Raw genomic sequence first — 16,531 nt, forward strand, 5'->3', positions numbered from 1 at the left:
TTTTTTTTTGAAGATTTTATTTACTTATTTGAGGGGGAGAGGGAGTGGCGGAAGGTCAGAGGGAGAAGCACAGGGAGAGCACGAGGGGGGTAGGGTCAGAGAGAGGGAGCACGAGAGGGGGGAGGGTCAGAGGGAGAAGCAGACTCCCTACTGAGCAGGGAGCCCAATGTGGGACTCGATCCTGGGACTCTGGGATTATGATCTGAGCCGAAGGCAGTCACTTAACCAACTGAGCCACCCAGGCGCCCCCCAAAACAGTTTTATAAACTACTTTATTTATTTTAAAAAAGATTTTATTTATTTATTTGACAGACAGAGAGAGAGGGAGACAGGGAGCACAAGTTGGGGGGAGGGGCAGAGGGAGAAGCAGACTCCTCACTGAGCAGGGAGCCCAACATGGGGCTCGATCCCAGGACCCCGAGATCATGACCCAAGTCGAAGGCAGCCACTTAACTGACTGAGTCACACAGGTGCCCCCTTTTATAAACTATTTTAAATTTCTCTACTATTGAGTAGTTATAAAAAGAGAAAAATAACTTTGTTATTTTTAAATAATGAAATAATATGTTGATTGTTGAAAATTTGGGAAATACTCATAATTCCATCACCCAGAGGTAATTATGCTAGCATTTTGGTGCATTTCCCTTCAGTCTTTTTCCTGTATATCAAATCACATAAGAAATACACAACACTGGGCACCTGGGTGGCTCAGTTGGTTAAGCGACGGCCTTCGGCTCAGGTCATGATCCTGGAGTCCCAGGATCGAGTCCCGCATCGGGCTCCCTGCTCGGCAGGTAGTCTGCTTCTCCCTCTGACCCTATCCCCTCTGATGTGCTCTCTCTCTCTCATTCTCTCTCTCAAATAAATAAATAAAATCTAAAAAAAAAAAAAAGAAATACACAACACTATTTGCACATGATACTGTATATTCAAGATCATACTGCATATATGTATTTATATATTTTATTATGTTATGTTAATCACCATACATTACATCATTAGTTTTTGATGTAGTGTTCCATGATTCATTGTTTGAGTATAACACCCACTGCTCCATGCAGGGCATGCCCTCTTTAATACCCATCACCAGGCTAACCCATCCCCCCACCCTCCTCCCCTCTAGAACCCTCAGTTTGTTTTTCAGAGTCCATTGTCTCTCATGGTTCGTGCATATATATAATCCTCTTTTTCCCACATAACATTATACCTAAGCATATTCCCAGGTGATTAAAACTTTGGTAAATATCTCTTTTCATTACTGCTTAACTACTGTGTAGTGAAGAACAAATTTTACCCCAAGAGAGGTCAGGCTTTTGTCTGCCCTTGGCTACTAAGAGGTGATTACTAGGTATCTGGAGTATCTTGTCTGCTAGAAGTGTCTTTCTTTGAATGGGGGCTTTGGCCACGTAACAGTCTAATGATGTGACTTTTGAGGGAGGTTTTAGGACGTGTATGTCCATCTCAATTTCCAAAAGAAATGAAGACTAAAGGTATTAGCCTGAACCTCTGGAAAGGGCTAAAGACTAAAGGTCAGCCATGTAGGCAGTATGTAATTGAGTCCCAACACAAACTCCAGACACCAAAGGCTCAGGTGAGTTTCTGACGCTGGCAATATTCTGTGCATACTGTCATACATCAATGCCAGGAGGGTACTGTATCTATGAGGACAAGGAAGATTCATGTTTGGAATCCTCCTATATCTGTCCTATGAATTTCTTCCTTTGACTAGTTTTAATTTGTATCCTTTTGCTCTAATAAAACTGTTGAAGTATAGTGCTTTCCTGAGTTCTGTGAGTCATTCAACGTTCTATTTTTTTTAAGATCTCATTTATTTAGAGAGAGAGAGAGCGGACAAGCGGGGGGGGGGGGGGGAGAGCCGGCAGAGGAAAAGTGAGAGAATCCCAAAAAGAATGTGAAGGCCAACGTGGGGCTCAATCCCAGGTCCCTGAGATCATGACATGAGCTGAAATAAAGAGCTGGACACTTAACTGATTGAGCCACCCAGGCGTCCCGAGTCATTCAACGTTCTAGCAAATTATCAAATCTGGGGGCAGTCATGGGGAGCCCCAAATCTGCAGCCAGCAGGTCTGATGTGATGGTAGCCCTAGGGGACTTCTGAACTTGCAGCTAGCGTCTGAATAAGCACAGTCTTGTGGGGACTGTGCTCTTTGTGCAGTATGCCAAGCTCTTCTGCAGCTGGTATTGGAAGTCTTCAACAAATCTGGCGGTCTGGAGGCCTACACTCTTAACCTTGAGTGTAACAAACCGAGTAACTATCCATCACATATTCTAACTTACTTAACCATTCTTTATCATAAACAGGGCAGCAATGAACATCTTTGTGCATAAAACTATAATTTACATTTCTGATTAGCTCCTAAGAAGTACTCACTAAAAATGAAATCACTATTATAAGGAATATAAACTACCAAAGTATTATTCAAAAGGTGTGATTTGATTGATTACTCATGTCTAAAGGGATCAAACTAAACTTCTATTCCATTACTTCTAGATAATTTTCCTAATCACATTCTTCTTCCCCCCCCGAATTAACATTCTTTTCAGTTTCTCCCTAAAGTCAATTGTATCTTTTACATACTACATTAACATATACAGTATATATTTCATATACTATATCAATTTCTGGGTTCCTAGGATTTTTTTCTTTTACAAAGCCTTCTTTCTATTGCTTGACTTCCTCCTTGTATAATTATGCCAATTTAATTTCACTTAGTTTTTATTTTTAGTAAAAATACTGGTAACCACATTCTTTACTCTTATTTCTTATACTATTTGTTCTGATTCCATGATACTTTATTTCCATTGTTTTATCTCTTCAAGAATCTTTGAGGAAAAAAAAAATCTTTGAGAACAGAATATTTGGTTATATGAGCTCTAATTTTCACCATTTAAAAAACCTCACTGTTTATAAAACAATTTTTTATATTAGGTCATTTCTCCTGGATTGCAATATTTATAACAAATATGACAAGATTAACTAAAGCTTGACTACTTACCTCCTCTTCAATAGCAAATAATTTGACAATATTTTTGTGATTGAGTTTTTTTAACACTTCAAATTCTCTCATTTGAACATCCACTGGACGAAGGAAGCTTATATTATTAAATACTTTGATAGCAAATAAGTCACCAGTTTTCTAAAAAAAAAAGAGAAAAGTTTTATTTATTTATAATATTATAAAGCAGATTAAAAGGTACTACTGGAACTAGCTATAGCAATCTATCCATCTTATAGAACACCCAAATACTTTTTAAAAATTTTATTATGTTAATCACCATACATTACATCATTAGTTTTTGATGTAGTGTTCCATGATTTATTGTTTGCGTATAACACCCAGTGCTCCATGCAGTATGTGCCCTTCTTTAGTACCCATCAGCAGGCTAACCCATCCCCCCAACCCCCTCCCCTCTAGAACCCTCAGTTTGTTTCTCAGAGTCCACAGTCTCTCATGGTTTTTCTCCCCCTCTGATTTCCCCTCTTCATTTTTCCCTTCCTACTATCTTTTTTTTTTTTTAATGTATAATGTATTATTTGTTTCAGAGGTACAGGTCTATGATTCAACAGTCTTGCACAATACACAACGCTCACCATAGCACATACCCTCCCCAATGTCTATCACCCAGTTACCCCATCCCTCCCACCCCCCACCACTCCAGCAACCCTCAGCTTGTTTCCTGAGATTAAGAATTCCTCGTATCAGTGAGATCCTATGATACATGTCTTTCTCTGATTAACTTATTTCGCTTAGGATAATACCCCCTAGTTCCATCCACATTGTTGCAAATGGCAAGATTTCGGGTTTTTTAATGGTTGCATAATATTCCACTGTATATATACATATATACCACATTTTCTTTATCCATTTATCTGTTGATGGACATCTTGGCTCTTTCCATAATTTGGCTATTGTGGACACTGCTGCTATAAACACTGGGGTGCACGTGCCCCTTTGGATCACTACATTTGTTATCTTTGGGGTAAATACCCAGTAATGCAATTGCTGGGTCGTACGGTAGCTCTATTTTCAACTTTTTGAGGAACCTCCATACTGTTTTCCAGAGTGGCTGCACCAGCTTGCATTCCCACCAACAGTGTAAGAAGGTTCCCCTTTCTCCGCATCCTCGCCAACATCTGTTGTTTCCTGACCTGTTAATTTTGGCCATTCTGACTGGTGTTAGAACACCCAAATATGTTTAAGCATAGGTAACTGTACTAGAGCTATTGATTTCTTTTTAAAGCTAAAATCAGTCAGCTGCTCCAAATTTCTCTCATTGTATGCTTTGGAATGAAGAAAAGGCTATTTTCTTTCATTTTAAAAAGCCTCCAGGGGCGCCTGGCTGGCTTAGTCAGTAGAGCATGCAACTCTTGATCTCAGGGTCGTGAGTTCAAGCCCCACACTGGGCCTACAGCCTACTTAAAAATAAATAAATACATAAAAGTTAAAAAAAAAAAAGCTTCCATTATGATACATAAGGCAAAGACAGTCATTTACATATAAGAAGAGCTCTAATAATACCAAATGTGAAAGTATATTTTAGATAAGAAAGTAGAATTTGAAGGGTTTCTCCAGGTCTAATAATTTAAGAACTAAACAGGAAAAGAGAGATTGAAAACTATACTCCATATATGAAATTTCATTAAGAAGCTCAAAGTAGGGATGCCTGGGTGGCTCAGTCAGTTAAGCGTCTGCCTTCAACTCAGGTCATGATCCCAGGGTCCTGGGATCGAGACCCATGCTGAGCTCCGTGCTCAGTGGGAAGCCTGCTTCTCCTTCTCCCTTGGCCCTTCCCCCTGCTTGTGCATGCTCTCTCTCTCTGTCAAATAAATAAATCTTAAAAAAAAGAAACACTCCCTAGCTGCAATACTGTGCGTGTAGATGTGTGTACAGATGTGCGTATGGAAGCAGGAGCTGGAGTCGGTTGGGTTTAAGTAGCCTATCCTCATTGGATTGCATCACTGCCGCCTTGGAGATCTTTCTGTGACTTCACCTAGATGACTAGGGCAGATTGTTTCTTTATAGAGCCTTCTCTTTGAGGATCAAAGACATTTCCTTTTCTCTATGGATATACCTGCAGCACCCCACTCTCACTCTCTCATGGCATACTGAAGTAGATTGCACAGAAAATTACAATGCACAGCTGTAGCTGGGAGGGACTCTTAGAGGTACAAATATATGCTTAATTTCAGGTAAATATTACCTTCTTATGGTCTTCATATTAACTTTATTTTTTTAAAAAAGATTTTATTTACTTATTTGACAGAGAGATAGAGAGAGAGCACAAGTAGGCAGAGAGGCAGGCAGAGGGAGAGGGAGAAGCAGGCTCTCCACTGAGCAGGGAGCCTGACGTGGGGCTCGATCCTGGGACCCTGGGATCATGACCCGAGCCAAAGGCAGCCGCTTAACCGACTGAGCCACCCAGGTGCCCCTTTCATATTAACTTTACATTAAGGCTCTCTTTCAGACTCTCCCACTTCCTTCCAATCATTCTAATTGGCAAGCCTCTCCTTGGTGGTCAGTCCAGATTCTTTGAGTTTAATCTTTCTTTCCCCATAATCCAAGGCTGAACTTCCCTGGAGCAAGTGGAAAGATCACTTCCTCTTTGACTTCGGGGTTCAAGCACCACGTGTCTTAAGATATTTCATGGCTGCCTGTCTGTCAGGATCTCCGTGCTATGCCTGCTTTGATGCCCTCTCCATAGCTTTCCATACAGATTCACTGCTCATAGACATGATCACCTCAGAAGCTCACAATCTTTTTCTCAGTCAGAATCTCATGACCTTTTTCTCACTTCAGAATCTCATGGTCTTTTTTCTTAAAACAATTTAACTGCTTCACAACCACTCTTCAAGATCACTATTTGGAGACCACCATCTCTGTGACATGATCACACCTCCCTCACTCTTGCCTACTACTCATTTTCAGACAATATGAAAACAGAATAACAACCAAACCACAGTTTAATTATACTGTTTTTCCATTTGTTCAACCAGAGTAAGAACACTGCTAAATCTATACCACCCAACATATACCACCAAGATTTTTCTTAAGGATACTTATTTCCAACTAAATCCAAAAGTAGTTGAATCCTAACAGACGAGCAACTGGGGAAACTCAATGAGAAAGAGACAGATTAAGAAAGTAATATAATATAAAAGGTTTACTAATATCATGGTTAAAAATCCTTAAATAGTTATTAAGGGCAAGCAGGATTTTTTGGGTATAGTCCTAAACCTTTGAAATTGATGTCACTGAGACCAAACATGATTTCTCAGAATACATCCCTGGGAAGAATATTAGATACTGAATACTAAACTGACTCTTCACAATCTTTTAAGTAAATTCCTATGACTCTCAAATCCTTATTTTAGGCTTTCTGATTATATTGGATAAAATACATTCCCGTTTCCTTTGAAGAAGAACTTCAGGTTATCTTCGGGTGGTCTAATCTGTCCTCATTCATTTATTCCACAAACATTTGCAGAATGCCTACTATATGTAGGAACTTAAATGAAGGACACTTGAGTATCTAAGTAACTATCATTCCATCAGTTTCCAATTTATGTCCCTTCCAATGCCAACCTTGCTACTAAACCCAAAACTCTTTGTGGGAAGGAACTGTACATTATTTGCAGTTATGTTCACTAGACCCATCACAGTGCCTGTCACATACCAAGTGATTATTAAAGTTTGTTAAGTTAACTTGGGTCACAGGAAGATAGACAGTCAGATGTGGTCTCAACGCTAAATCTTGTGTCACCCCCCCAGTTTCTCTTCTTCTTGGCACAGGGCACAAAACAAAAACAATCTCTAGGAGAGGAATATCCAAAGTTGATCACAATGGACTTGATAAAGGACCCAGAGACCACAAGAAATTGAATCAAGGACCCAGAACCTGTGGACAATCCTAGAATCAGAGTGAAAAAGGCTAAAAGCTGTATGACACTTCTGATTCATTCTCTAGGAACCAGAGACTGTTTACAGTCATCGGCTCTCCCCAGAGGAAACAGCCCAAACAGCCCCTCCCCTCCAAAAGCTTATCTTACTGTTTTGGACAGAACTGACTGGCAATCACAGGCTACAGGAAAACAGGAAGGAAAACATGAAAACTCCTCCTTACTAAAATACTTAAAGCTCTTGCTTCTGAAAATAAGAATTTAAAAGCCTGTGGACATCATTTAGCTCAAAAAAAATTCACAGTGCTGAAAAATTAGTGGATTGTTTGCATTATAATTTTTTGTATTATTTTTCCAGCTTCCTTCCCAGAATAGAAACTTTAATGATCTTAAATTTCTTCATTTTAAATTATTTTAATTACCTTTAATTTCATCCTCCAATATAGAATCTGACAGAAAATCTTTTTGGTTCTTCCTTTTATTCTGTTCTCACTTCCTCTAACAAGTTCTGTTTACCTCATACCTCTTAAGTGTGGGCTCCTTGCTGATGATCTCGTTTTATTCCCCCTCTACCTTGTAGGATGCTGTTTACTGGGACATGAAGCTGTAGTAGAGCAGATGAGAGTCATCTGTGGATTCCCCTCAAACTATACATCTGCCTTCCCATACTTCTCCCTCATCTGCAGCCCACCCCAATGCACGGCCATACGGAACTTCTCTGCTAGTGAGATCATTCCCTACCATAGGAGGAATAAGTTGGGGAAAGAATCAAAAGGCACACTTATCTACACTAATCTTCCTAGTCCCTTGTTTAAACCAATCTCCTTTTTTTCTCCACACCCAACACCTAACCTCTGCCACCATTAGGTAGATGTCACTAACTCTGACACAAGCTATACATGAACCACAAAAACAGGAACTCTCTTTAGACAGTATAAGCAAAAACATCAAGTCTCACATTTTAGTACAAGTGTGCTTCTCAAAAGAAAACATATACAGTGATAAAAAACCCTCACAGTTTTCTCTGAACCAACCTTATGCCTTCCTCGAAAGACATTTGCAGTAGCTCCTTGGCCTAAAATATCAGATAAAAGCCACAGATGATTAGAAGTGCTCTGCATCTCGGCTTGGTCAGGAGATCTTCTTGTTAAACTAAGAGAGAAGAAAAAATCTGCATGTTTGTTTTAAGGGAACAATACATTTAAGGAACAAATGTTAGCTATTTTTAGTCTCCAGTAAGATCACCACTTAGTTATTGCTAAATTGAAGTGTACAGTCTAACGTAAAAATCTCTATTTCCAACAATATTAAAGACTAAAATGCCATGTGGGCTCTGAAAAAACATTAACCAATGACATCTTCTAACTCACTTTAACTCACCACAGGGCTGCAGAAATATCTATTTCCTTTCTAATTTTATCTTTCTTAGTGAGAGTGATATGGGCCACTTCTTCAAATGTTTTGAAAGATTAGTCAAGGATGAATTTTAAAGTGTCTTAAAGTAATAATGTAAAATATAACAGAAATATAGAAAAGAATTACCTTGTTTCTTTAAGGGCAGGGCTACACTAATGAAAACAATGGCATAACATTTCCATAAGGTAAAATTTTATCTGCACAGTTTCCAACAAACATAATGGAAAGGTGCAAAATTTTTTATTCCTGAAAGGTTACTAACTCTTCCTAAATTAAAAGATAAATTGTCCAATCTCCAAGTATATAAATATATGCATATTAAGTGTATATTACCAAGTCTTTAAAAACAAGCAAGCGGAGGCTATTATGTCTTAAGTAAAATCTCTGTACCTTCTGCTCAATTTTCCTGTAATCCCAAAATTGCTCTAAAAAATAAAGTCAATTTAAGAAAAAAGCATCACCACTACCCAGCCTTCTCCTTTAATACTGAAAAGTTGTATCACTATAAGGATGTTAAAAATACTTGAGCTCCATGTTGGAATAAAAATTTCACCATGCCACCTTAAACCTGCTGTAATATCAGATCAAAACAGATCCTGATATCCCTTTATAGTCCATTAGAACAGATAAGGTATTCAGTGATGCATTAATGACTACACTATTCCAAGAAGGATTAGGAACATAAAGAACGGCCAATTTTCAACAATCTTACATACTAAGATATACAATTTTACCACCCATCTAGTTTAGATAAGGAATGTTATCCACAGAAATTTATTGGAAATAAGCAATAAAAATAAGATCCACTTTTGACAAGTAAGGAATACACATCTGTCAGATGAGGTTAGTAATAATAAACTTCTCAACTATCTTTTCAATATTTTCAAATATTTTTCAAGAATGAAAAACCTTCCCTAATTACTGTAACTGAGCTAACTGTAAATGTAAAATAGTGTCATTAGGTACCCACACGTATCTAGTGAATAATATATAAGCACATTTATCAGCTAAGGTACCTGCTTTCTATATGAAAATATAAGCCTAATTTCACAATGATGAGGGGGAAACGTCTGACACTATCTTCCAATAAACCCATAATAACAGCATGCTAAAACATGACTCAGCACATCCACAAGGTGTTTGCTTTATAAATCTTCAAATTTTGATACACTATAGGCAGGCACTCAACAAGTATGTTACTAGTGACTGCCTTAAGCCTACTTCCTCATACTGTCCAAAACGAAAGTTACTATTTGTCCACAGATGAAAACAGGTTTGATGACAGGCATATGCACAAAGTTCAAGGATTTCCAAACTTCACCACTATGTTAATAATTCAGTGTTCTAGAGTGAAAAAAGTGGGTCTTCGGTTCTGCAAAGGACAATTAACGGGTAGAACTTGTTTTGAGACCACCTACTGAAAATACCTGGGAAACGCACTGAAAGATAAACCCGTAAGCCATTTCCCAAAGGAAATGTTTGGGAATTCACATTATATGTGTGTATACTAATAGACGTCCTCTGCTTCCAGCCTCCGATCAATCCCCGCCGTTGTCATCACTAAAACCCTAACGAAACGTCTCTTCAATCATCTGAAAAATCGAACCATTTAAACACTGCCGATCGTGTCAACGCTCACAAAGAGGGGTAGAAAGCGGTCAAACTCTAAGAAAAAGGGGGAATCCGTCTCTCCGGGGCGGCCAGGGCCCATACCCGGTAACGGGCACGTCGTCTTTCTTCGTGCCCAACGTCGCTATACGCTGACCCGGGAGGGCCCCGGTCACAGGGCCGCCCAGGGGGGCGAGGAGTAGAGATGGAAGGGACCGGGGCCGCGCGACCATTCCACCGGGTTTCGGACACCCCAGACCCCCGGGAGGCGGCGTCCACCCAGCCAAGGTCCGGGCAGGGCTCGGCCTGGGGTAGTGCTGGGCTTCTTGGGTCGCCCGCCCCGCCCCCGCTCTGACTCAGCATCCCAATTTCCCACAGGGGTCGGGAGCGCTCCTCGCCGGCCCGTGCCGGCTTCGCCGCCCGTGCCCCGCGCAGCTCGGCCCCTCCGCCCGCGCTGCCCCACTTACAGCGCCTGGTCTCCGTCGCACTACCTCCAGCGGGCTCCCGCGGCCTCCTTGAGCCCCGGGACACTTCCGGCTTCGCGAGCCCTGGCCGGGGGCCACGTGACCGACGGCCGGCGCGCGCGGGTGCGCCTGCGCACGCCCGCCGGACCAGCCTCGGCCTCCGCCTCCTATCCTGCCCGCCCGGCTAGTGCGGCGGCTGGCTTCCCGGTTCTCTGTAGCGAGGGGGCGGGGAGACTGGGGGCTGTCTGGAGTCCGACCTGGTCCACACCCTCTGCCTGTCCCTGCCTCACTCTAAGCGTGAAGCTAGGGAGCCCTGCGCAGTGAGCAGTTTCGGATTCCCAGAACTGCAAATCCCGCCCCGTCCTCGACAGCAAACGACAGGGTGCGGCGTACGATGATAGTGGGGGAAGACAGACACTGAACTCCTGATTGCAAACATTCTAATAGTTTCAGGTGTGCAGAATGCTGGACACGTGCGAGGCTGTCACTGGGGAATATCAAAGTCTGGAGGGATAGATCTGTAACTGTTTTAAAGGCTGTGTTGGCTGCAGTGGAGTCCCATGATCGCCTCAGAATAATCCAGACGTGGAATTCTTAATGTAAATAAGCTCATTTAATTCCTTTTTATTTATTTTTTGGCGTTGTGGAGTGAGGAAGTCAGGAGTGAAAGTTGTCTTAATTCCCTCTTTCCACGGTATTTTGGAAAATGGCACTATTGGAGAACTTGACTGAAATCAGGTGCTGAAATATTCGTGCCGCCGAGATCTCAAGCAGCTGCTCCTAGAGTGATCCCTTCTGCCCACGAACTGCACTGCAGCCTTTCTCAACAAAGTGAGAGGTCACATAGTGAGAGGTCACAGACTGGCTGATTCAGGGCTAAACTTACAGACGAAGAGGAAGAATTCTTCCTAGTTGAGAACTACAGCGACCAGGAATGAAATAGGAAACCAGAGGCTTTTGAATGGAACAGATCTGGAGTTGCAGTCCCAACTCTCCCCACCAGATACTGACTCTAAGCACGTCCACCTCCCCCCGCCCCCCGCCAAAGTCTGTTATGTCCTATGCACAATGGAGATAACAAGTCCACAGTAATGCGTTGTTACAAAGGAAGTTATTTTATTAGATTTTGAACAATGTTTAAATGGAACCATTTAATTAACCAATGTTAGATGGAACCATTCTAACAACAAATCTATTTACTGCTTACAATTCCAACCAATTTCAATCCTGTTATTTAATGCCAAGGAGGGGACCTGTCCAGGTAACAGTTAAGACTTACAGCTCGAAAGTTTTATGGGAGAAAATGTAATTAGCTGAGCCAAAGGCCTTGATTCACATATTTACCACTGAAATACCAGGTATTTTCTTAAAGATAGAGCTGCTTGTGAACCAATTAACATTTAAGACTTTAAATAAACTCTTTGGCACAGAACTAGACCAGGCATTATAAAACCCTTGTTGTTCCATAGTCAAATCACACAAATCCCTGTCTTTTGCCTCAGTGACCTCACCTGTCAAGAGGTGAGAGTCACTCTTGTGACAATTATTTGGGTGCTTGTTTTTGGAAACTAAACACAAGTAAGTAATTCATGATGAAGCAGAGTTTCCTAATTGCTATGGTACTCTCTAAATAAAGTGCTCTGGGTAACTTCAGGGAAAGATGGGAATTATACATGACCATAGAACATGAAGTATCTTCTATTGCAGACTTAATTTCCATGTCTTGTTTTCTCTTGGCTCTGAACATACATGAATTTTTTTTTAAAGATTTTATTTATTTGACAGAGAGAGGGAGACAGTGAGAGAGGGAACACAAGCAGAGAGAGTGGGAGAGGGAGAAGCAGGCTTCCCGCTGAGCAGGGAACCCAACGCGGGGCTCAATCCCAGGATCTCGGGATCATGACCTGAGCCAAAGGCAGACGCTTAACGACTGAGCCACCCAGGCGCCCCATACACGAATCTCTTGAAGGGCTTTAAACAGGGAAAAAGGAGGGGTCATCTACATATACAGAACTAATAGTACAGTGACCAAAGCTAGTAAGAAGCCTTCATGCACCGGTACTACAGTAAGCTATTCATGCTTAAAAACTTGGGTGAAGTAGCTACCATTATTTCCCCATTTTACAGATGTGGAAATGGGTATGGAAAAGTTACTTAACTTAAATTTCTTAAAGCCAGTGACTAGCAGAACTGTTATCTGAACCTTCTTAAATCTGCAGCCTGTCTTAGCTCTTAGGCACTATGCTGACTTGCTAGTATACTTTGAAAAAAAAGTGCTATTGCACTAGATGCAATGATCTTTCCCACTGTACAGAGAAACTTACCAATGAAACACTAAAACTTTCACATACCCATTTTATTTTTCTTTAGAGAGAGAACACTTGTGAGCAAGCAGGGGTGGGGGGTGAGGGAGAGGGAGAGAGAATCTTAAGCAGGCTCTACACTTAGCGCAGAGCCTGACGTGGGACTCGATCCCACCACCCTGAGATCATGACCTGAGCCGAAATCAAAGAGTAGGATGCTTAACCAACTGAACCACCCAGGTATTTTTTTTTTTTTTTTTAAGTAAGCTCTATGGGGGTGCCTGGGTGGCTCAGGTCATGATCTCAGCGTCCTGGGATCCAGCCCCATATCAGGCCCTGCGCTCAGCAGGGTCTGCTTGTCCCTCTCCCGCTGCCCCTCCCCCTGCTCATGCTCTCTCTCTCAAATAAAAATCTAAAAAAAAAAAAGTAAGCTCTATGCCCAAGGTGGGGCTTGAACTCATGACCCTGAGACCAAGAGTCCTATGCTCTATCCAACGGGGCCAGCTAGGTCCCCCTCACCTCTTCTTAACATTTTTATTTAAGCATAATATACATTTCACCCATCTTTTTTTTTTTTTTTAACAACTAACCATTAGTTCAGTACTTTTTTTCTATGATGTAAGGAAAATGTTTAAAATTACTACTGGAATTAACACCAGAAAAGATTTATGTATATAATTTAGAATAGTTTTAGGGAGTTTAAATAGACCACTGAAGCCCATCATGAAACCTTTAGGGGAACCACATGGGCCAAAGGTCAAAAAAAAAAGCCCTCCCCTAAAATCTTACTTGAGCTTTTAGAATTTAAACTTAAATGACTGTAGTAATTTTTTTCTTTCTTCCTTCTTCTTTCTTAATTCAATTAACATAGAATGCATTGTTTCAGAGGCATAGGTCTGTGATTCATATCTTATACAGTATCCAGTGCTCATTACAACACATACCCTCCCCAATGACTGTAGCAATTTAATTCTGCTGTTCAGTTTATCCCTCCTCTCTTAATTTCTTATATACTTACTGATACTATTATTTTTCCTCTTGCTTTTCTTGTAGAGTTGTGAATAAAAATGGGGAAAAGTACTTCTAGTAACTAAATGGGCAGCTACTTGTAAGCATCATTAACACATAGGTATAGTGTCCTAAGTAAATCCAATAAAAGAGGGAAAAAGTGGATTTTAAATTCTAACACTAGATTGAAATAGGCTTTTTTAAAAAGAACTGAAGAGAACTAAGTTGCATGTAACCTTTTGGGAGCATAGATAAATCATCTATAAGCTTCTATGTGCAATTCTTTAAATGGGAAATTAGGGAGAGATGAGAAAATAAAACTATAATAATGCCAAAAAAAACTTAGATTTCACTACGTAAAATTTATTTTTATTTTTTTATAAAAAGTGTATAACACTGATACCTACTCTTAAATCAGTTAATTTATGAAACCATTCTCTTTTGTAGAACACACATTGGCATCGAAAACAGTTTAAAGAAATGTAATGGCTATCTACAAAAAATTAGTTTTGATTTATTATATTCCCTCCATATTTTGAGACGGCACATGTAAAAGAAAATTAAAATTTTCAAACATTTTATATTTAGCAATTGAAAAAAAGTACACTGTTTTCCTGCTATGGTCTTTATAAAGGATTTAACGTTTCAAGTAAAAAAAAAAAAGGTACTAGGATAACCGTGCTGTATCTTTTAACAGCATTTTTATATAGAACAGTTTGAACTGGCATGCAAGCAACTTCTTTTGTTGTCACATACCTGTATTCAGAGAAAATTACACCCATTTTACAGAAAAATCCCAATACATATACTGCAATAAGCTTAAAGCAATGTTAAAAAAAACCAGTGTGAATGGCACACAAAACTGCTTCTTTATAAATTAACTGGAATTCCTGATCATAAAGTAGGCACAGGGAGATCCAGTCCTTAGGGCTTTGCTCTCTGGAAGAATACCTGTAAATAAAATATTAGTACAATTAGTACTGATGTCAAAAGATATCACCTTTTACCTGAAGAATGGCTCCAAGTCAGTAAGTGCTAGTCACTCTTTTGTAAAATATAATCAGTATTTAGAACATTTCACATATTACATAAATCCACACATGGTTCAAGAACTTTCTTTTCTGGACAATTTAATCAAACCTAGAGATAACTTATGTTGACATTAGTTGGGAAACTAGTGAAAATATGGTTATTAACTCTAATGTGATGAGAATTCAAGTGGTTAGAGGAAAACATGCTCTTTATACCTTTTCTGACTGGCACACTGTCACAGCTAATATTGGGAAATTAAATTTTGAGGAAGAAATAAATCAAAGCTAAAGCTAGCAGCTGTTATCCCTTAAGGAATTTACTATTTGATTATAAAAAAAATACTTGCAATTCAACATTTGAGACTATGAATGAATAGGCTAGAGGTTGTGCTGGTGACTGGTCCAATATTACATACTACCCTCCACAGTTAGGTAAATGGTTTTTTTTTTTTTTTTTAAGTAAAGATTTTATTTTTAAGTAATTTCTGCACCCAATGTGGGGCGGCATGAACTCACGAATCTGAATTAAGCCAGCCAGGTGCCCCCATAGTTAGGTACATATTAAGTGAGCACTAGAAAATCTACTGGCCATAAACTCATGAAGGACTGTATTCATCATTGTATCCCCAGCACCTAGTAGATCAGGCATTCATTTAACAAACTATTAACTAAGTGAAGAGAAGAATGATCACTATATGAGCAAACAAAGCCTTAAAAGAGGCCATGCTTGAGGCAAACCAAAAAGAATGGGTTGAATTCATAAAAGAAGAGGGTTGCTAATAAAGCAGAATTTTTGAAGAACAGCAAGAATAGCAAAGACTTCCAGCAAGAGAAACCAGAGACGGTCTGAGATCAGAATGTGGGAGGAAAAAAAAAAAAAGCCCTGAATGTCAAACTAAGAAACATGAACTTATTTTTAGCCAACAATATAGGTTTATGAAGAGTATAAGGGGAATGAATTTCAGAGGACTGTTCAGGGTTCTCAAACAGCTCAGCTTGGCTACGAGAGAAGGAATATTGGCCTGAGAACCTAAATCCACACCAGAGTAGCAGCAGTGGAGACAGAGAGGAAGTTGAGAGTGAGAAGAGAATCTGCAAGATCTAAGGATCAATCACATCTAAAAAGAGTAGGCACAAAAGAAGGAACTTCACTTTTCCCAACAAGAAGAGTGCTATCCTGGACATAATGCTTGCACTGAAAAAAAGTTGGGCTTGGAAGAAGACTTTTTATAAATGCAGTTGGATGAATTACTATGTTTGGAGCCCGAGCCTGCTACACTGTACCTGGATCTGCTGTTACAGATACCTTTAAGAGTTACAATTTTTGTGAGTCCTTTCACCCAGTTGGATCAGTTATTAAGCAGACTGTTACCTACATAGGCACTTTGCTTTTATAGGAAAATGGGAGTGGGGAGGGTTCCCAATGATAAACAGTAACTTCTAATATTCTTCTCACAAACTCCCTTCAGTTTAAGCTGACAAACTAGTACTCGGGGAAAAAACTGACAAGGAAAGTTGTTATAGAAGCAAAGTCAAAGGATGAAACATTTCCTCAGCAAAGGCCCTGCCTTATGAATTTTATTGAATGCCTTGGACAAAAGAACCAGGTAGTCATTCATTAAGTCACTTGCTACCAAGATATTTAGCATAGTGTTTTGTCCTCAGATTTGTTGAATGAAGTTGTAATAGAAACAAAGAACAGTTCTTTATCTTGTCACACTGCAATTTTATTTCCAGAACACAAGCTCTTTACAGGCAAGAAAAGTAACTTGTATGGTTATC

At 39.9% G+C, this 16,531-nt stretch overlaps 2 protein-coding genes across 5 annotated transcripts in view; both read right to left on the reverse strand.

The window, feature by feature from the left end:
* TBK1 (TANK binding kinase 1) overlaps window positions 1-10,585 on the reverse strand; it is a 40,794-nt gene extending 30,209 nt beyond the window's left edge. The window contains exons 1-3 of one of the 2 annotated variants that reach the window (XM_025883497.2): window positions 10,411-10,585; window positions 7,954-8,071; window positions 3,018-3,158 (exon numbers count right to left, since the gene is read on the reverse strand). In XM_025883497.2, coding sequence (XP_025739282.1) covers window positions 3,018-3,158; window positions 7,954-8,040 — 228 coding nt within the window. In that variant the 5' untranslated portion in view covers window positions 8,041-8,071; window positions 10,411-10,585. The remainder of the gene's footprint in view (window positions 1-3,017; window positions 3,159-7,953; window positions 8,072-10,410) is intronic. The other variant, XM_073900713.1, reaches the window with a different exon arrangement.
* Window positions 10,586-11,499: 914 nt separating this feature from the next.
* XPOT (exportin for tRNA) overlaps window positions 11,500-16,531 on the reverse strand; it is a 45,981-nt gene continuing 40,949 nt past the window's right edge. For all 3 annotated transcript variants that reach the window (XM_025883494.2, XM_073900712.1, XM_025883495.2), the window contains exon 25: window positions 11,500-14,669. In XM_025883494.2, the coding sequence (XP_025739279.1) occupies window positions 14,643-14,669 (27 nt within the window). In that variant the 3' untranslated portion in view covers window positions 11,500-14,642. The remainder of the gene's footprint in view (window positions 14,670-16,531) is intronic.

Source organism: Callorhinus ursinus, unplaced genomic scaffold (genome assembly GCF_003265705.2).
Source record: "Callorhinus ursinus isolate GAN/ISIS: 27379988/994484 unplaced genomic scaffold, GSC_fseal_2.0 scaffold14, whole genome shotgun sequence".
Taxonomy (NCBI): Eukaryota; Metazoa; Chordata; class Mammalia; order Carnivora; family Otariidae; genus Callorhinus; species Callorhinus ursinus.